At 36.7% G+C, this 21,611-nt stretch overlaps 1 protein-coding gene across 1 annotated transcript; it reads left to right on the forward strand.

Moving 5' to 3' along the window:
- Positions 1 to 3,805: 3,805 nt before the first annotated feature.
- LOC146139025 (uncharacterized) lies at positions 3,806 to 16,412 on the forward strand. Its single transcript, XM_083391589.1, has 21 exons — positions 3,806 to 3,949; positions 5,217 to 5,290; positions 5,404 to 5,471; positions 6,294 to 6,428; positions 6,760 to 6,862; positions 7,262 to 7,337; positions 7,788 to 7,896; positions 8,174 to 8,290; positions 8,510 to 8,623; positions 9,135 to 9,172; positions 9,895 to 9,991; positions 10,337 to 10,414; positions 10,694 to 10,956; positions 11,479 to 11,545; positions 12,789 to 12,900; positions 13,215 to 13,287; positions 13,465 to 13,519; positions 13,729 to 13,829; positions 14,521 to 15,087; positions 15,513 to 15,615; positions 15,822 to 16,412. The coding sequence occupies exons 1-21, from the start codon at positions 3,875 to 3,877 to the stop codon at positions 15,980 to 15,982; spliced, it is 2,586 nt and encodes an 861-aa protein (XP_083247715.1). The 5' UTR covers positions 3,806 to 3,874; the 3' UTR covers positions 15,983 to 16,412.
- Positions 16,413 to 21,611: the final 5,199 nt, after the last annotated feature.

Below are 21,611 nucleotides of genomic sequence, written 5' to 3' on the forward strand. Positions count from 1 at the left end.
GCGCTTGCAGCATCAAGTACTAAAAATATACGACAAAATTAAATTATCTTTTAAGTCATAAACTAAATCAAACAATGTTATTAAAACCAATATTTTTTACGCTGAATAGAACATATCCCTGAGGTAATTTACTTGAGTGAACAATCACAAATGCGGGCCACCAAGGATGGATTCACGTGACCATGCCTCTCCCAACTCTATTTGTGGTTATAAATGCAAAAACAATTTGCACCTCTCTGAATTATGTTCCTGGTTAGTCTTAAACCTTTTTTGTAAAATGATTCAAGCCCAAAGTCGTCGTGCGCCTTATCGCACCATAAGTAAATAAAAATATTTTACCTTAAGCACATAAAGGGGTCTCTTCGCTTTTTGTGGATCGATACCATCTTTATAGGTTTTGTATTGCAAGTAGGACCGCCTTTCTAACCTAAAACAAATATAGTGTTCTTATAGAAGAAGGGTCAAACGATTTTTTACTTGCTTGTCAATTTCTTGATGCACCTATTTTTAAGCTAGGATATTTCGGATTTTATAGGCTTTTATATGTTAATTATGGTTAAAATAGGCCGAAGCCTTCTGGTAAAATGTTAATGTAGATACGCTGCCAGCATTGTTATGGATGTCACGTTATGATTTTGTCATTTATCATAGTGCAAATTCCTCTCTTTCTAGGTCTATGTTTGAAGGAAAATCAATGGAGTGTTGAATCGATACTTTATCGGGCCACAACTTAACCAAGTGAAGACAAACCATTACATAAACTAATCAATTATGTGGGTCTATAATTAATTTGGCCTACTAATAATAACTAGATAAACATTTGTAAATTTCTAATACTAATTTTTCCATTAAATAAACAAAATCCTATTGGAAGTTTACAAACCCACACCACTATATCATTGTTATATTCAGTGGTGATAAACAGTAACAAGCATTCAAACATTGCACTACCAAAAACATTTATAACATGTCATAAGTTTTCTCTAATCCTTAGAAAATATGAACTCTCATCCTTAGAAAATATAAAAATATTGCGTCCACTTGAAAAAAAAGTGGGAAACATTAAATAAGGTAACTGTTTTGTTTTTTTAAATGGTTTCTTTTATCGCAAAACAAACTCGTTTTGCAAAACACATGTTTCAAACTATTTTGCCCAAGTTTAATAATGTTCAAACACTTATAAATGCAGTGTCTTACTTTTTTCTTAGCATTTAAGCTCATTAAACCAAGCATTTAAGCTCATTACAAAAAGAAACTGTTTTTTTTTATATAAAGAACCTCAGATTTAAGGCAAAAGTTGTGGTATCCGGAAAATTAATCTTTAAAATCGAAAACATTTCGATCGTAAAATTTTATGAAAAGAAACAATAAAAAACACATTTGTAAGTTTTTGTTAAAAAATATTGCGACTCTACAAAATTGTTTAAATATTTTGTAACGTTTCTTTTGAAAATGCAATAACCTTTATATCGATCTTTCAAATTGTTTAGTCCAAGTGCGAAAAATTTCGCGACGAAAACTTTCGGTAAGTTGTAAAAGCGATGTCGGCGTGTGGATTGCAAATAAAACAAACCTTTGTAAAGCTACCTTTTCAAAATTGAACAACGCCTAACTTACATTTTGCATTAACAAATGCCGACTTTACATAAATAAGTAAATCTAGGGCGCTCGTCTAGAATCCTACCACAACGAACATTATTTAGGTTAGGGTGCCGGTTAGCGTTTGGGTTTGGGTGAGTCCAGTAATAGTGTTAAACAATATTACTTGACCTACCCACACCCAAACACTAACCGACACCCTAACCCACATATTATGCATTGCTTAATAATCATTTCAACGTTGTGGTAGGATTCTAGACCAGCGCCAAATCTAGTTTAATGGTGACCAACTTTTTATGTATTTGTGTTGTTTTCACACTATTAGATTCTATTTTGCACTTTACAGTACCATTTGTCGCCGGTCTAGAATCCTACCACCCTTTTTCACTATATTGCAATGAACAAAATATTGCAAGGAACAAATAAATATCTAAGAATAAATATAATAATAATACTTGACCCGTCCAAACGCCAACTCTTAACCTAACGCTGACTGCATTCCATAATTTGTAGCCAAAAAAAGATTTACACAAAAATTTTTTGGTTGAAATCTTACGCCAAAAACAACAACGCTAGGCCGGCAAAATTCCACGTCAAATGACAAGACTAACAAACATTATTTTAATTGTTATTTAATAAATAATATACCTTTTTTTGAGCCACACAATGTGGCAACAACTTATGAGAACATTATATGCATAAATGGTTTAAGTAAATTTGAATTTTTGATTGATGAATGCTGTTAAAAAATTTTCATACTTGGCATAGTTTAGATAAAATAAATCATTTTCTTTCTTGTATGCAAGGTTTTTTTAAGGTTTGGTTTGGGTGACCGCTAAGTAGTTTTAAGAGACTGCAAGTGTTTCATTTAAATACCAAAAAATAGCCATATTTGCTTAAACGAATTATTTATTAGGCTACTCGCAGTGACAATCACAGAACAAATTTTTCAGGTTCTATCTCATGCAACAAAACAGATTCGCAATCCTGTTCCCATCCGCCAGCTTCCATTTCTTCGTTGTTTGCAGATTCCAACGCCTACAATGCTCGCACTGTCACTGTTCGTCGTTCCTTTGATTTTTGCCACTTCTCAGCTATCTTTTGTGCATCCTCGTCAGTGATCTGCTCTGGACCGTTCATCGAAATGTTGATTAGAGCATTCAGGGTGATATCTAGTAGCCTATTTCGTTGCTCGGTTTTAACACGACATAGAGTCGAAAATCCTCGCTCTTGCCAGGCGGTTGCTAGAGGAATTGACAATGCAATGCAGCAAAGTCGATGCAGCTCTGGAAACATTTGCTGGAATACGTTGTCTCGAGCAATTTTGCTGCAGACATCACCGGGATCTTGGCAGAACTCAAATTCTGGCATTGTCATTCTATCTTTCAACGTTTGATAGTCATTTAGTCCTTTCAAGGTTTGTTCAGCAGGAACAATGTCAAATGTTCTGATAAGCAGCGGGAGATCATCATTCCCATAAAGCCGGCAATGGCCGCTGAGGGGTATCAAGAGGAATCTCATTAGCAACAGTACCTCAGGCTCAGGGAAACGTTCTTCGAGATTACAGAGCAGTGCCTCATAGTATGTTTATGTGGTAAATCGCAGCAGTTTAAAATCATCAAGAAGTGTATTTTGAGATTCAGCTGTTAGCTGTACCTCCACTTATTCTTTTTTCCGGACGTGAACTATTGATCGTAGGCTATATTCTTATTATCGACAAGACATAGCGAGAAACAACCATTACTTTTCTACTGTAGTTGCAAGTCCAAATTTTGGGAAACCGCTGGAGAAATTTGGGGAACCGTTTCGGTAGACCTGGGTTGCAGAGGTCGTGAATTCGAATCTCACCACAGGCTAGTTTTACGAACAGGATGCAGCAGGCAATGGTGCTATGTTTGTTTCTTGACTTGCTCCTCTCTGAGCCTGTGTATACCGTCCGGTATGGCCGAGTTCAAACTTCCCCAAAACAGTTTTTCTAGCTCTGTCCTGTTTACATTTTATCCTTAACAATCCTTTCTGAAGCCTTGCTACTTTAAGTGAAATGTGTGAAATATTGTGTCATGTGGCTGTTAAACAATAAATTTAAAGGTGGGAAACTACTCAATTGTACCAATAAACAACATTGTTTTTTTTGTTTTTTGAAAACACGAGTTGCTTTTTCACTTTTTCTACACTAACTTATATAGCAATTGGTTTTTTAATGCTTTCAGCTAGTAGTGTAACTTATCATTTTCAGTTTTAATAACATTCAGCACAAAATGTTCGTGAATATTTAATGGACGATCTAAAGAAAATTCTTTTATCATCTTCTGTGGAAAACAAGCAAGCCAAGAGGGTTTCTTACAGCAAGGTTGGTACAAAGTTTATTCTTGTGTTTAGCAATTTTATATAACAGAGTGTAAGAGTTTAAACCTTACTTAAATTGTGTAGCATAATGGTTGGAAGTTTTCAACATATGTTGAACATGAATAAAGAATTATTTGAAATGTTCATAATTTTACCTACTTCTATAAGGCTTTGTTCTTTCTGTAATGTCCAACTTAAATTAGAACTATTGTGTTTTTTCAAACAAACTCAACTAAAGAACACACAGCTACTTTATAGAAGTAAATCATTTTTAGTAACTTGTTGCAATTGGTTTACCTTTAACAACATTTTTCATGTAATGTTACAATATTATGATAACAACGCTAGTATTATGACTTGCTGTGATTGACCAATTGGCCTTCTTGCCACAGACAACCATAAACTAGTTTAATGGTTTACAGCAGTGTTTCTTAATCAGGTGAATGGTTCACCCCAGGTTGAATACAATTTCTGCAGGGGTGAATCAAAAGGGGTGAATAGGGGTGAACCGTTAGAAATGAATGATAGCTCTGCAGTAAATCGACTACTGAACTGGTGTTATTTTACTGTTTGTGTTTGCTTATTGTAATAGTGAAGTTGGTTTGCACTGAATGTCCAAGTATAAAGTTTTGTGACTGTGTTTTGTGCTTTTGTAGCTTTATATTTCTCTGGACTCGAAAAATGGCAAATTTGCAAAATCATTTTGTGCTGTTATATGTAGACAAGATAGTTTTATCATATCATGAGACAAGGGTGAATGAAATCTGGATATAGAAGCTAGGGATGAACAAAACAAAAAAGTTTATGAAGCACTGTTTTACAAACACACAAAACATTATAGTCTTGTTTGCCAAAATTGTCTTAAAAGAATTATTAGTTGCAAAGACAAAAGCTAAACACTTTTTGAGGCTGTATAAAACAATTGTTATTATGCAAAATTTATCCGAGTCTTACACTCATGCCTCCTTCCTATTGCAAGCAAAATCAACAAGTAACTCAAACCTGCTTTAAGCACACAATTTCAATGAATAATAAACTTAGGTATTTTGTGTAAAACCGACTACTATCTAATTTAGGACACGTTGCCGTTATTTGTTTGGTTTGCATAGGTTTTAAAATCAGTTATCCTAGCCTTGCATCAAAATACTTGAATAATAATATGTATGCTGTTTATCAATAAGTAACTTAAGAAGGGCAGATTCCATTGTTGGGAAGATATGTGTTTTTATCTTACATTCAGTTTTAATAATGTATGTATTTATCTACTTTAGGAAACGTTGCTGATTTTGTCAAAAAATTCACCATGTCAGAATCAACCAGATTGTCTGCACGACTCGTTTTTTAAGTAAGTTGCGTTGAACACAGTTTAAACTTAAAATATAAACCATTTAATATAATATAGCTAAATAATACTGGTTGTGTATGGCTCATTACAAAGGTTATAAAATGTCTGTTTAGTGACGACGGATATTGGGATCCAGAATTGTGGCACCAGTCATTCCCAGCATCAAAAGAAATTAACGAAGGTAAAAGCCATGATTTTGTGATATTAAAAAGGATTTAAAATTTATTTCATACTACCTTTATATGCATATGCTTCTAATAAATTTACAGAGATTTTTTTCCTAAATTCAATAATTTTTTTTTTTGCTTACCGAAATTTACCCCTAATAGAAACTTGGGGCCCTCACCCCCCTAAATTGTAACTATTATTCCTGTAAAATACAGTGTATTTCTTTAAAAAATGCGATTTTGGATTCCAACAACTAATTAGCATAATTTTAATGGATGCAATTCAGCAAAAGACCTGCCTAGCAAATAAACTCTTGCTTTCAAGTAGTTTTAAATATTAAGTAGGAAAGTTCCCAGTTATGTATTTATTAACAAAAAAACGATTTGTCCACTAAGGGGATTCATTAAGAAACTAGACACAATTTCTTTCACATTTATCAAGCAATAAAAATATTTATTGCAAAAATTTGATATATATATGTTTGTTTTACTCCACATGTAAACTCCAATTTTTAGCAGGTATTTAGTAACATAATATTTATCATAAAATGCTGACCACTTATGTAAAAAATAAAATCGGTGTCTATATTGAGGCAGTTTGCTTGGATCTCCTAAAAGTGTTGTTCAGCTGCTGACTACACAAATCTTGCAAATGTACTGTCGCTACCAGGAATAGTATTTACTGAAAATAAGTTATTCTGGTATTTATTTGTTTGTCCGAAGATTCGGTTACCAATCCACATGTGAGTTGCATTCCCCGGTGAAGGCATCCTAGGAAGCCACAAAATGTCGCACAAGCAAATAAATACCAGACCACTTATTTTTGATGTGTTCAGATTTGCAGAAGCCTCTGAGCAGTAGTTTCTCGGGGAGTGCGTTGGTCCTCGGTCCACAACGGAGAAGTTTTCAAGGTGGCTGCCATGTTTCCGTTAAACCAACAGCCGCAGATCCAACTAATAAATCAAACTTTGGTGGGTATTATTTCATTGTGTCAATATAAAAATTCTGTGTCAAATATATGACCAATATGTTTATACTTCTATATTTTTAATTGAACTACTTTCTAATTCTGTATGTATAATGTTTATCTATATGTTTTAAATTGTTGTTTGTATTTTTTAAACCTGGTAGTTTTAGTAAATATTTTGGTTGTTTTTGTTTTATCTTTAACTAGTTGAGAGCTTTTCTTTTATATTTTAACACTATTATTTATTTTTCCTGTTATGAGCTTTCATTGTTTGGTTAGTCATGAATTTGAAAAAAACTTTTTATAATTTTTTTTTATTATTTTGTTGTTTTCAGAGCTTGGTGCCAACAAGTTGCCTCTTAAGCTCACAAAAAGCCAGGACGTTACTCCGAACCAAAAACCAAGGTTGAGGAGCTTCCAGAGTGAAAACTATGGATGGTACGTTTGTGCGTTCAAAGTTCACATACGACTTATACAAGGCTGGATAGATGTTTTGTGTTTCGATAGATGTTTTGTGTTTATGTTTTGTGTACACATCCACGAATATTTAGGCCAACAAAGTTTTCCCAGAAGGTTGTCAAGATTTCGTGCATTTTTGTCTGTGTGCTAAAAAATTGAATAACTAAAGGCCTTATTTGAACCACATGTACAAGTTGTGCTTACAGTATTGCTTCTTATATGTAAATTGTTACGCCAAATGGTTAAGACTTTAGCGTTTAAGTACGCCAATGGTTAAGACTTTAGCGTTAACTGAATATTCTGTTTTTATTCCACTTTCTATTTATATATTGTTTCCATAATCTTAATGAACGACTAAATATATTTCTATGTTACCAGGTCGCGAGAAAAAGTTTCTGATAAACGAGATCATGGATTCCACCGAAGTCGAAAACCTGATTACAAGAAACAACAGGTGAGAAATAATCTTGGTTTATAATAATGGAAGATCGAGGATGAAAAAATTACATAACATTGCAGAATTCCATATTTTCCATTTTGACATGTAGTAATGTGTTGTAAAAAGTATAAAGTTTGTTAGTTACACTTAATAAATCATACACAAAACTAATCCTTGAAACAAAATATCTTGGAGCCATTTAAATAGATCTTTATTTTGTTCATAAACCAGATGCAATATTTTCCATGTTAGCATTGTACAACTAGAACTTGACCCATAGTAACCTAATTAACAGTGGTCCACCCTTAACTTTACCCAGAGTAACCTATCAAACAGTGGTCCTATATTTAACCCAGAGTTACTTAAAAAGCTTAAATTGACGAAAAAATTAAACAATCATGATCAAAGCTATCAGCTGTGGTGGTTGAGTAAGTATTATAAATGTGAGTTAACGTTTCGTTGCAGTCGTTTGGTGGTCGGTCGTTCGAGCAGCGAGGCCAGGCGTTCGAGGAACACGAACCAGAGTGGTTCAGTTGTGGGCCAGAAAGCAAGTTCGACACCATAGAGTTGCAAGGTAATAAGTGAATAACATTAAACATGTAACCCTACACTTACAGTGGTCTGTGTAACCCGGCACAACATGTTCTATGTAACCCGGCAGTGGTCTTGGGGGGATAAATGTAATATCTGACAAAATGGAAAGCTTGTGGAAATGTATTTGTTTACATTAGGATTTTAACAGTAGTCAGTTTGCTACGTTTTCACATGGAAATACTGGATAGTAGTATATAGTTTTGTGGCAGTTAAGTAAATACTTTTTGTGAACAGTGTTTTAAACTTGATTTTTTAAGGATTTGAGGACGGGGGTGATTTTGGTTGGATGGGGAAAGAAATCCCGATGGACGACGTTCCAACACGAAAGAAGAAACCAAGCGCAGAAGAACGAACTAAACCGAGCAAGAAAACTGGTGAGTCGACAACAAATTGTACAAAGTAAGATGGTTGGTGTAGATCTTAACACAACTGCTGCTAAATTGGAAGTGTGTGCTCAAATTAACTGGTTTGCAAAATATTAAAAAACCTAAATGTATTTTGAAAGCCTGTTAGAATATGTTTGAACTTTATAATATTCCGTGATTATGAGTCTGTTCTGTTGTTAAGGTTTTTATTATTTTAATCCTGTACAGCAGGGTATGATGATGCGCTTAAAAACACAAACGAGGCTGCTCCTAATATTGAATCATCAAAAAATGTCAAAATGACGACAAATGTTGAGGAAACTTCAAACAATGGAGTTCGAGGTCGGTGGTCAACTGTGCACAAATGTCCTTGACATTTTCGAAAAACTTTTTAGATTAAAAATGGATATATTTGTTTACTACTGATAAAGTATTAATTACTAAATATGTACAACAAGAAATGAAATTTAAAACTAAACGACAATTTCATAGAGCTCACTATATTATATTTAAAAAATGTTTTTATGTCTCTATCGTTTTATGATAGTTACTCTAATAAAGTTAATACAAAATTTTATATCCGGCCCGCCCTCTGAAGTCCTTACAACTATACAGCCCTTTATACAAAAAGTTTTTTCTTATCTTTCAATCTAACACTTAGTTTCACTTTTATTTTTCAAGGGCTACCTTTGTACGATAAAAGCGCTAAGGCTCGTTAAATATTTGGAAAAAATTGAAAGAACTGAGTTTCTCCCGTTGTTGTTACATTGTAGGTCTTTATATTTAAGTTAGCAAAGGGATGTTTTTAAATGAAGAAAACAACACAAATATAAACTTTTTATGTTGTTTATAGAAACGAAAGAAGCCTTGTCTTCATTGGAAGACAATCAGGTAAGTGGATGAAATAACATACTGGAGTTAAGCCAATTTTGATAAAGCACAATTCCATGTAAGAAGGTCACAAACTCAATTTGAATTACAAAGTCAGTTAACAAAGCTTGACGTGGTTGTTGGGGCAGAACGCAAATCATTAACCCAGTTCTCCCCAACATTTTTTTTTTTTTTTTTTTTTTTTCATGCCCCTTTTTAGTTTTCAAGAACTTACCCCTAAATTCGGTGTATTATGCAAAAACCAGAGTCAATTAGAGTCATTTGTTATAAAATTGTATTATTTATTAAATGTACCGACGTTTCAATAACCTATTCTGCTAATCTTCATTATGGGTATTGCAACTGGGCGGAAAAAATATATAGCAATCAAAAAAAAAGAGCAAAAACGTTGGTACATTTAATAAAAAATATTGCCAAAGAACAGTTTTACATTTCAAACAATGTCCAAAGTATGTTGATTAAATAGAGTCATATTGTCTGGATTTATTCCAAAACTAGGCACAACTAACTAAATGTGAAGTTTATACTCCCAACACCACACCCAGGTTGGAAACCACTGCATTAAACACTGATCAACTTGTTGTTAGTATTTAATAAATTTTTTCTTAAAAATCCTTTCACTTTTTTTGGGGACTGACAATAAATTTAGTTCTATCAAAATGAAGCCAAAATACCCACCATGATGGGTTTTACAAAAACCAACAAATGAAATATGTTTGTAGGAATCTGGGGTGAATGATGCGAGCAACGATGATTCGAGTCAAGTTTCGAGAAGTCGTTTCAGTCGCTGGTTTAAGAGTGAACAGATTAACTTAACAGGTGAATTAATCTCACCACTTCATTTACCACTGTGCATATATTTTACATATTTTATGTCATTCTTTGACATGTTTGTTAAATAGACACTGTTCGCACTTTGATAAAAACTGATTTTTGTCGTGCACATATTATAATCTTTTATATTTTAAGTTCTGACATAAGTTATTATCTGTGGAAGTTAACAGTGCCATCAATATTATTGTTTGTTTATATTTACTTAAAAAAGTTTCATTTTTAGAAAGTTGTATGAAGATTTGTCAGTAAAAAAATATTTTGCGTGGTCTTTTATCGCCTTGTGTCTACTTAGCTGTTAATCACAGGAGTATATTCGATATTGTTTTCTAGATGAAAGTGCTTCAAAACGCACAGGAGAGCCTGCAGAAAATATTGGTGATTCTAACGCACTGGAAAGCTTGAAACAAGGTAAAACATTGTTCAGTGATCTACATTAAAGCTGCTGGTAAACCTGGGTTTCAATAACATGGAGTGGCACAGTTATGAGACTTGAAAATATTTCTGCTAGATTATTGTTTTCATAATATCTTCAGATACCTTTAATAACCTTTCTCAATATTTCCACTTTTTAGGAATGGATAATTATTGTACTTACCCTAGAGCTGATTCATTAATCTTACTTATTATCCAACTACTGGTTGCTTTAATCTATAATTTGCAAACCTCATTAAAAGTATTTTTTTGTAGAAAGTGTAGATATGGTTCCAGCAACAAATACTGCGCCAAATCTCCCGCAAACGACCCCTCTCTCCGTGAGTTCGCTTGGATCCCAACCTTCCAGTATTCTGCATTCTATTGTTCCGCAAACTTCAGTTCCGCAGCAGATTCCGCAAACTTCAGTTCCACAAAGTTCAAGTTCAGCTTCGGACCCTCACCAAGCGGATGCGTTCAACCGCTTAATCGCATCGATCCGAGCTACTGATAAGGTCAAAGTGCAAATGCAGCAGCGGGTAAGTTCATCGTTCCTTGCTGGTTTATGTTTGTTTTTGGGAAAGTTTCACCATTTGGTCTCATACCATGTATTTTAATACTCAAAAAAAACACATATTAAGTAATTTTAGTGAATTATCTTGTTATTTGTAGTATTATAATTTGCTTCAATTAAATAAATAAGCAATAATTTGCTTCAATTAAAAGAAACTTTTTATTTATCTTATATTATTTCTATTGTACAACTTCAGTGCAAAGACGATGCCGGTCTTTAAAAAACAATGGCTCTGATTTGTTTATTGCTTTTAATTGGTAAAAACATTTGAAATTTTGTAAACTATATCTAGCTATTCATTGTGGAAAAACACAAATTAATTTGGTTGGAAGTAAACTGTATATTTTTTACGGTAATTTGAAATATGTTAACAAAGTTTAGCTTTTAGTTGAATCTTTGATGTTCTAATTATTGGTCCAAAACTATAAGAGACTGATTTAAATAGCTTATAATAAGTTCTGGTTGTAAGATTAAACTTGTTTTGCAGAACCAACAAATCCAAGCTCTTCAATCTATTATGAGCTCAACGAGCAACGCTAAAAACGACTCAAGCTGTAAGTATAAACACACTTTATAATCAAATATGGTTTTAATATGCTTACTACTTTATAACTTTATGCCCAAGAAGTATTTCAAAACGTTTGTTTTGGACGAAATTACCAGTGAAAATGGTTTTATATAATATAGGTTTTGTTTTGGCCGAACATTTAAAACAGTTGGTTTGTAAGTAAGTTACTTCTTTATGTAATTATTTTAAACAACTTGTTAATCAAAAGAAAACCCAAATAAACCAAACTAATTCCCAGACGTTTCATGTTTAATTCGAGTTTGTCTTTTTGTAAATTCCTCCTAGAAATCCAAATTTATAATTTCTAAAGTCAAATATTTTTAAATCTGCTCAAGTGCTCAATAATAATTGATTATACATTAATAAAAAAAATATATTTTAAATAATTAGTATAGTGCTGTAGAAAATAGTGCCATTTAAAGTGTATAAATATAAAAATTAAAAAGATAGTCAATTTTTAAAGCCATAATTTAATTCTCTCTTGGTGCAGACAAATGCCTTGTTTGTCCAGTTGAAACACTTTTGTAAACATGTTTTCTTGCAACAACTTTTTGCAAACATGTTTCTTGCAACAACTTTTTGTAAACATGTTTCTTGCAACAACTTTTTGTAAACATGTTTCTTGCAACAACTTTTTGTAAACATGTTTCTTGCAACAACTTTTTGTAAACATGTTTCTTGCAACAACTTTTTGTAAACATGTTTCTTGCAACAACTTTTTGTAAACATGTTTCTTGCAACAACTTTTTGCAAACATGTTTCTTGCAACAACTTTTTGTAAACATGTTTCTTGCAACAACTTTTTGTAAACATGTTTCTTGCAACAACTTTTTGTAAACATGTTTCTTGCAACAACTTTTTGTAAACATGTTTCTTGCAACAACTTTTTGTAAACATGTTTCTTGCAACAACTTTTTGTAAACATGTTTCTTGCAACAACTTTTTGTAAACATGTTTCTTGCAACAACTTTTTGTAAACATGTTTCTTGCAACAACTTTTTGTAAACATGTTTCTTGCAACAACTTTTTGTAAACATGTTTCTTGCAACAACTTTTTGTAAACATGTTTCTTGCAACAACTTTTTGTAAACATGTTTCTTGCAACAACTTTTTGCAAACATGTTTCTTGCAACAACTTTTTGTAAACATGTTTCTTGCAACAACTTTTTGTAAACATGTTTCTTGCAACAACTTTTTGTAAACATGTTTCTTGCAACAACTTTTTGCAGGTGTCACGGTTTCCTCGCTTGAAGGTTTAACATTGGACAAACAAAGTGGCCAACAAATCCACCTGAAGCAGCAGTTTGAACGACAAAAGGACGCTTACCACCAAAAGATTAGGTAAAATTCAATAAACATCTCGTTGAAGTTGTGGAAGCATTTCAATTTATTAAACTGGAATCGGATTAACTTCGTGGTTGATGTTTTACTGGAACCCTGCGCTGCCAGTTTTCATGTATTTTAGTTAATTAAATAATATTCGGCTGCCATCCCGCTATATAAATTACAGTAAATCTGTAATCTGTAAATTTGCTAATTGTTAAACACGTTAGAAGAAACAACAATGTTAGATATACGTGCGGGATATTTAAAACACCGATATGTTTACATTGTTTAGTGAAGCCTAACAGTTGCGCGCTGATTTGTTTGTGCAGGCAAATCGAGCAGCAGAAAAGCGCCAGCCCAACTTTTTACGGCAACAACGAAAGTTACAATCCAATGAACCGGGTAAGCTCATGTGTTTTCGGTGGTCGTTACGAAATATTGTCACTGAGCTATAAAAAGGTGCATATTTCATTTTTTGTGTGAAAAATATTCTGAAATTTTTCATATGCTTTATTATTATGAGCATTTTGGTATAAAGAATAATGAAACAAAAACATATAAAAGTTCATTTATTTTTAGGACGGACGAAACCAATCAACCAACTCTGAAGCTTTCCACAATTCGCAACAAACAGGTGATTTAATCGATGAAGTTGTAAATTAAACACCTTTTAATGTAAAATCAATCTATCTTAGTTTCTACTTACCTTTAAATTGTAAAAAAAAATCGAATTGTAAAATTTATCCTAAACTGAGTTTTTACCTAGTCATACTTAACAGTAAGATTTTGATGTTTTTAGATTCGCTTACAGTTATTTGTAAAGTTTACTAAAACTTTATTTAGATATCGCTGAGGAAAGTGCTTTGGCGACCGCATCATTGGCTGCAAAGTTGTCGGGAAAAGTTAAAAAGAATCTACAAATGTCCAACTCGAATCCTACAATGGTAAGTTGTGCACATTTTTAATTTGTGACACTAGCGTTCATATTTACATTTTGTAAAGGTTTATTTCATAAATTAAATTTGTAAAATGATTTCCTACCTTATATTCTTTTTTAAATTTTTGGATTCATTGATTTATCCAGCTTGTGCACCTGGATTGTTCTCACCAGTAAACCTTAGTTGGACCGAGCCCGACATATTCCACCTGTCACTTCACTGGGGTTGCCCGATACTTGACATTTTATCGCGATACCCGATAGTTGGGACAAAAGTATCGCGATCCGATACCAGATGACGTCATTACTATGCATTAACATAAATATTATTTGCTATCGATAGTAGCGCTACTACCACTTGGCATCGGCTCCTACTGATATTATCGGACATCCGTACCTTTAACCAGGGCTGTGGAGTCGGTTACTGAGTCCTGTTGCGATTTCACTTCCTGTATTTCACCCATTTACCAACTAAAATAGGTGAATCTTCAGCAATCCACTCATAAGAGTGTCGTAATATTCCACCATTGGCCTTTACGCCTTTATAATTTACAGCTTGCGGCCCCTCGGTTTCAAAACTTGGTACTACGCATGCTAATGTCGGACTAGATTTGGGCAGTCTTAAGTGGGCTTACTCGAGTCCCGAGTCCGACCCCACATTCCCACCTGCTGTCACCCACCACCATCTACTTTGTTAGGACGAGATGCGTCGTGATGCGAGTGGTCGTCCTTCACCCAACTTCGACCCCAAGCAGCAAGCCAGATCATCGTCGCAGCAGCAGCAGGACAACGCCCTCCTAATCGCCCAAATGCTCGCTAAGGCAGGTGTGACCGAGGATCAGCTGAAACAACTCACACTGAAGCAGCAGGAGCTCATCATATCCATGGTCCAAAACCAGTTCTCACACAAGGACATCGTCAAGATCATGGGGGGTTCCCCCGCTGCACCCGCCAAGTCGGCCGGGGACAATCTGCCCGACCCCAGGAACCCCCTAAAAAAGCCCCTGCTGGCCCACAACCCCCCTGAAAGCACCCCCGAGGCCCCGAACTTCCTGGGCCGGTTCCACGTGCCCCCCCAGCAGCACATAATCCACCCAGCGATGATGGTGCCCCACATAGTGCGCCCGGGTATTTCCCCACACATGCTGACCCCCACTGTAAACCCCCACATGCCCCAGCTGTTGCACCAGACCCCCACCAACCCCGCGGTAATGCTGCAACTACAGCACCAACAACAACAACAACAACAGATGTACGCGTCGCAGGTAACTTACAAATACCTTTCGTTGTTAGCAAGTGTAATGCTCAACAGAGGGACACCTAACCCCACTTAATAAGTAAAATACTCTGCTTCAGGTGTCTGATTGACCTTTTAATGTCGAAACATACTGTTGTATCGCCACCCACGGTCGGATACCCTTCATTTCCCCCCAAGAGATATTTAGGCCAGTTTTATGAGTGGTAACCCCCTTCCACTGGCTCTCAACACTTTTCCCCCCTGCTCGCATTTCACGACAATGCGTCACGAAACGTAACAAGAGAGGTCTCCGAAGTCATAATGAAAACCATAAATTCGAGTTCACCTGGCAAATAATTAAAAATATTTGTCAGTGGCGGTCGAGGGACCCAGTCGGCGACTTTTAATAGACCTTTTTTATGCCAGAGTTTTGCGACTTGCCTTGTTATTCAGGTTGCCCAGCAACAAGCTCTGATCGCGGCAGCTCTGCAGAACCAGCAGCACCCTGCGCACAACGCCACTGCGCAGCAGCAGATACAGCACAAGCTGAGAATGGGTGAGCCACAGTTTGAGCTTAACACTACTAACTAACATTTAGCTCCAGTCTCACAACATTACATGTTGTTGGTTCCTAACCTGGCCGCGCTCGCCTGTATTTCCTCGGTTCAAAGATAAATTAGAGCTTTTTGATAAAAGTGTGTTTCTCGCCACGATGTTGTAGGTTCACTGAAAAGCTTCTACTTTAACTTCTTTTGTGTTTAGGGTCTCGGGAAAGTCCCGACGACCACTTCAAGAACCCGCTCTCCCAATGGTTCAGCCGAGAAGTTCTCCGACAATCCCAGTTCCACAACTCGCAACAATTCCTGCAGCAACAAGCCTACTTCGCTCCTAACCCCGACGCTAGACCTGATGCGAAACACTGACGTCATCGACAAGACAATGACGTCATACAACGGCGCAATAATGGTGTCAATGCGGAATATTTGACTTCCACAGCGGAACAACACACAACGTATTATAATGTCATAAACAAACTGCTGAACTTGCGGATATGACGCCATAAAGACAATGTGACGTCATAATGCTAATGTGACGTCATGAGCGGCAATTCTTCTGAGCAAAATTATTTGTGCTGCTTCTCATTGTTCTATTTGTGGATTCATTTAAAAGTAAAGCTCATAGTGGTGACGTAGTGCTTGATGTGACGTCATTGGTTTATGACGTCACATCTTCTCCCCACTCCAACCTGGTGCATCTTTACAAATTAACACTGTCCTTTACAACAGTGTCCTTTCCTGGTCGTGTCAACTTACCGTTCCATTTGTGGTTATGGCCATGTAAGGTCGTGTCCATTTGTGGTCATGTCTACTTGGTTTCCATTTGTAGTCGTGTCATGCTGCGTGTGCCCAACAAGTGAAAGGCTTGTAGCAAAGGTCGACCCTAGTTCAACAATATTCAAACTCGAGTTGATTTTTGCTCTTTGTCAAGCTTAAATAAAATCGCCACTCCTTTCCAAATGGCTTCAATATTAAATCTGAATCAAAGAGCTTCACAGACCATCGCCGTTCGTATGCGACTAGAAAATTAGAAAATAGTTTTAGTTAGGTTTGATATTATTAAATTAAAACTATTGTTCGGATTATTATCGCAAAAATAACACAGGAACTAATTTCGTAACCATTTATATGAGAACATTTTCGGTTCAGAAATCACAAATTTATTATTGTTCCAACATTTATCAAGCAACTCATATGATGTTTTATTTCACGAATCACATGAGTCCCTTGTCAAATGAGAATATCGTGATAACGGACTCGCTTTCATCCAGCTCTGAAGCTTCCAGGAGTCTTAGAACGCAAAAGTGGAGAACCTTGGAACAAAATGTCGGGTTAAAGAAAAAATAACCTAAACCTTAGTTAAGTCATTAAAATACTGGTTTCAAGAGTTGCAAACGTGTCAGACAAACTGGGAGTCGATCACAAACATCGCCGCCCATCGTCGAATATCTCGCCTAGTTTTGTTCCTTTTGAACCTGTATGACGTCACATCTATTACGTCATTCGACGCGTTTCTTACGCAGCAACTGACCGGCCAAGATGGCGCTGAAGAAAAATAAATAAATCGTTCAAAATGAGAAAGTTATGATAAAGATTTTACAGGCGTGGGGTGATTTTAAGTTCCGATCAAGTCGCCTTCAAAACATGAAAGTGAGCTGAAACGACGTTGCGGGAAAACAGTTTTGCAGATCGTCATATCGGTGGAACCACTTTTCACCGGCCATCATTTCGGCACACACAATCTCTCGATGCACACTAGTGTGCTGCGGCACACAGTTTGGGAATCACTGATCTAGAATCGAGTTCAATGCATTAAAACTAGGGTTTTAGCTGCACATTTGTGCGCTAAATCAAACGAAAACCCGATGTTTCCTCAGGTTGCTTGTTTTCCCGCTGGGAAGCTATTTTATGACGTCATCTCTGAAAACTTCCATGCTTTCCTGCAGAGGCATAGCCAGGGTATTTTGCGCCCGGGGGCAGACTATAAAATTGGCCCTCCTCCTTCATGTTTAATCATATTTTCTATTACAATAACATAATATACCTTACTTTATACGAAAAAACAATTCAAATTTTAATACAACATTGTATTTAAAGAACAAAAATCCTTATTTTGGCATTTGTAAGCTTTATTTTGGCGCCCCTGTGTCTTGGCGCCCAAAATATGTACCCCACAGCCCCCATGTGGGGTAGATAATGGCTAGAGGTTGTAGTTAGACGTAAAATGAATATCAAAGCCCATGCAGAATAGGTAGCATTTTGTGAACGTTTCGAGAAATTTCGACTTCCAAACGAGTTATTTAAAACCTTTCAAAATGCCACCTACTTGTGTAAAGTACTTTTCCATCAGCCTGGACGCTAATTAAATCAATTCACGTCACCGATATTGCAACATTTCCTTCAAGTAATCAAAAAAAACGTTTGCTTGCGCGCGGCGCAAAACGCCACAGGAACAACAGGTGTACATCCGTGTTACGTCACAATAAACAACATTCTTCCACAATTTTAACTGGACGTCTTTAGTGGGCTGAGGTGTTTATTGTTTTATGCGACGCAAAACACAGAGATGTTTTTGTCATATTGTTGTTGTACATGCTGTTGACAGTTAGTTAATGGATACTAATTAGGCCGATTAAACCGCTATATTTGCACATATTAGTTTAAACAAGATATTGTACACTATAAGTTGGTAAAATGCAGTTGGGAATGTTTACTTGTGTTTGCGCGTTGCTCGCATTGTGCGTTGGAGCAAACGCAAGATGTGCTAAGAATCAGTTTTATTGTAGCCCATCATGGTCATCTTGGTTGCCAGAACTGAAGTGTATCAGCCAAACCAAAGTTTGCGACGGGCAGGGGGATTGTAAGCGCGGTGATGATGAGAAGAATTGTAAATCTTGCAAACCAGGAGCGAAGATGTGCGTTGATGGGAGCAAGTGTATTCGCGCAAGCGACTGGTGCGATGGGGATAACAATTGTGACGATTGGAGCGATGAGACGAACTGCGCAACTTGCCAACCAGACGCGAATATGTGCGATGATGGGAAGCAGTGTGTTCCCGCAAATTATTGGTGCAACGGGGATAACAATTGTAACAATTGGAGCGATGAGACAAAATGCAGCAGTTGTCAAAGTGACTTAGTGCATTGCAACGATGGGCTTCAGTGTGTTGACGAGTGGTTGATAATATGTGAATATGGTCCCCAGTGCTTGGACGGTAGCGACGAGTGGTTTTGCAGAGCTTGCCAGCAACAAGTGGCTGACGGTAGGATCCAGTGCGTCGGAAGAAAGGAGCCTTGCGATGATCGGAGTGTGAACGTTGGTGAATATAAGCGGGTTAAGGTAACTCATTGTTCAAACGAGACCAGCAAAAGCAAGTATCAAGCGATCCACAACAACTCGACTTGCCGCCAACTTATGGGGCCGTGTAAAGGGCGGAGAGACAGGGTTTGTGGGAATGGACAATGGGTTTGTGAGGAGGGAACGCACACAAGTTTGTCACGATGCAGGAATGGTAATCTCATTTCCACCCATGGTTATTGCGACAACTACATGGATTGCAATGATGATGAAATGAAAACCGGGCTTGGATTTAAATGCTCGGGAACAAGCAGAACAGGAATTTGCGTTTTACCGCAGATAAACATCTACGACGATGAACCACAGTGCGCTGACAAGTCAGATATTTGCTTCGTTGATGGACAATTCGTTTGCTTCTTGTGTTTGGACAAACGACTGGTTATTTCTCAGCAACAAGTTTGTGACGGGGTGGTTGACTGCTATGATCTTTCCGATGAATGTTTGTGCGACGACCAAACAGTTTGCCGTAATATCTTGGGCGACTCAAGAGACACTTGCCCTCCCAACCAAATACATTGTCGCAATGAAACGGACTGCGTGGATATGGACAAAGCACTTTGTAACCCAGAAATCAGTTGTGTGGGAGAATCCAACACGAAATATTGCGGACTAGCTCAGAATGACGGTGAAGTAGATCACATGTATTGCCGACCTGCCTTCCAATCACCCCCAGCACGCGCCACAAAATGCGATGGCAGACCTGAATGTCAGTTCATGGAAGATGAATGCAAAGGTTGTGAGCCTCGACCCAAGTTATGCGATGTAGAGTGCATGGGTAGGAGAGCCAATGGGGGAGAAGCATGTAAGGGGGTGAAGTGGTCATGGTGCGACGAACGTGGATTGTGCCCAAAGCGTTACGATTGCGCTAGTGGAAAACTCACCAGCATCGATGTCAACTACCTTTGTGACGGAACAATAGACTGCGACGACAGATCTGACGAGAATGCGACGCGATGCAGCGAAACGAGGTTTTACTGTCGCAATGGAAATCCCCTGTCGGTCGACATCAACTTGGTTGAAGATGGAATGCCTCACTGTTCGGACGGAAGTGACGAATGCCCGCCCATAAGTAAGCGAAGTTCCACTTTCTCAAATCAAAAGGAAATGATCGCCAACCCTGTTTACAGAGCCTTCTTCTGGTTAATGGGGTTGGCGGCTGGCATCGGGAATTTAGCGGTTGTCGTTATTACTATAAGGGACATTGTAAATAAAAAAAACGCAGATAACTTTACAAAAAGCACCTACATATTTTTGCTTAGTTTGGCACCTGCTGATTTTCTCATGGGCATTTATCTTATTGCAATAAGCATAAAGGGTTTACAGTTTTCGGGGGATTATTGCTCGTTTGACGCAGATTGGCGTACAAGTAGCACCTGCTCCATTCTTGGGGTGTTGTGTGTTATAGCTACCATGGCCTCTTCGGGTACCATGGCTGTCATGACTGCGTTTAGACTAGCAACAGTCTATAAACCATTTATTACCAGAATCATGGGTTTAAAGGGGATTTACATTTCATGTGCATGTGTGTGGCTGTTGGCAATTTTATTTTCACTTCTGCCTTTGTTTGATTACAGTTCAGGATATTTTGTTTCTCATGTTTGGTTTTCAAGTAGATTTTTTAAAACTAATCAAGTCCTTAAACAAAAAATGGTTGATTTAGCCAATAAAATAAAACCACATAACATGACGCCACTTCATTGGCATGACGTCACTCAGCTAATGAGCAAAACCTTCCCCAATCAACCGATAAAAGGATTATTTGGTTATTATGGGGAAACTAGTGTTTGCATGCCCAGACTGTTCGCTTCTACAAATGACGCTTCTTGGCAATATTCTATGTTACTTATCACGCTCAATTTCCTGCTGTTCATTTTCATGCTTGTGGCTTACATAATGATTTACTTACGAAGTAACAAAATGGCTAAATCTAGAAACAAGCAGCCAAACAGCGAAATGCAAAAACGTATTTCTCGCTTGCTTATTACTGACTTCTGTTGCTGGATCCCAATGTGTGTGCTTGCTTACTTGGCTGTTTTTGGTGTTCCACTCCCCAATGATGTTTATCTTATTAGTGCTGGTATTTTGCTTCCCATTAACAGTGCATTGAACCCCTTGCTTTACTCCACATTGATAGACAGGTGCACTGTTCGATTGGAGAAACTGAAAAAACGTAAGATTCCTGCCTTAAGCAGAAATAAAGAAGGGAATGTCATAGCAGAAAGTCAACTTTAAGTCCAGAAATATAAAATATATAATAATTATGGGTCATTTGAATTAAGGGAAACCATATAAACACACTTTAGTTTAACAAATTACCCCTCACATACTTTTCTGTACTAAAAACCTTCATGTCATTTTGCGACGGGTATAGTCACCTTTGCTTTATGTTTCTGTTTATCAGAGCTCCAAATATTGTCGTTCAAATTATAGCCTTTATATTCAATGTGTGTGATGTGTGCATTTTAACAATATAACCATATAACATTTTAAAATCTTGTGATTTTTTCACACAAGCCAATAGAAAAATATAAGGTGAAAGCATTAGGATTGTCAAAGAAGACCATTTTCATTCAATGGCTGGTATGTCTTGTGTTAGGAATGGGAAAAAACTAATCTAGTGTAAGCCATTGTTTACTGT

This window comes from Ascidiella aspersa, chromosome 6, assembly GCF_963924565.1.
Source record: "Ascidiella aspersa chromosome 6, kaAscAspe10.2, whole genome shotgun sequence".
Classification (NCBI taxonomy): Eukaryota; Metazoa; Chordata; class Ascidiacea; order Phlebobranchia; family Ascidiidae; genus Ascidiella; species Ascidiella aspersa.

Excerpts from the sequence above, each read along its gene's own strand:
- LOC146139025 (XM_083391589.1), top strand. The coding sequence starts at position 3,875 with ATGGACGATCTAAAGAAAATTCTTTTATCATCTTCTGTGGAAAACAAG. Across the intron at positions 6,863-7,261 it reads CAGAGTGAAAACTATGGATG|GTCGCGAGAAAAAGTTTCTG; the intron begins GTACGTTTGTGC and ends CTATGTTACCAG. Across the intron at positions 8,624-9,134 it reads TTCAAACAATGGAGTTCGAG|AAACGAAAGAAGCCTTGTCT; the intron begins GTCGGTGGTCAA and ends TGTTGTTTATAG.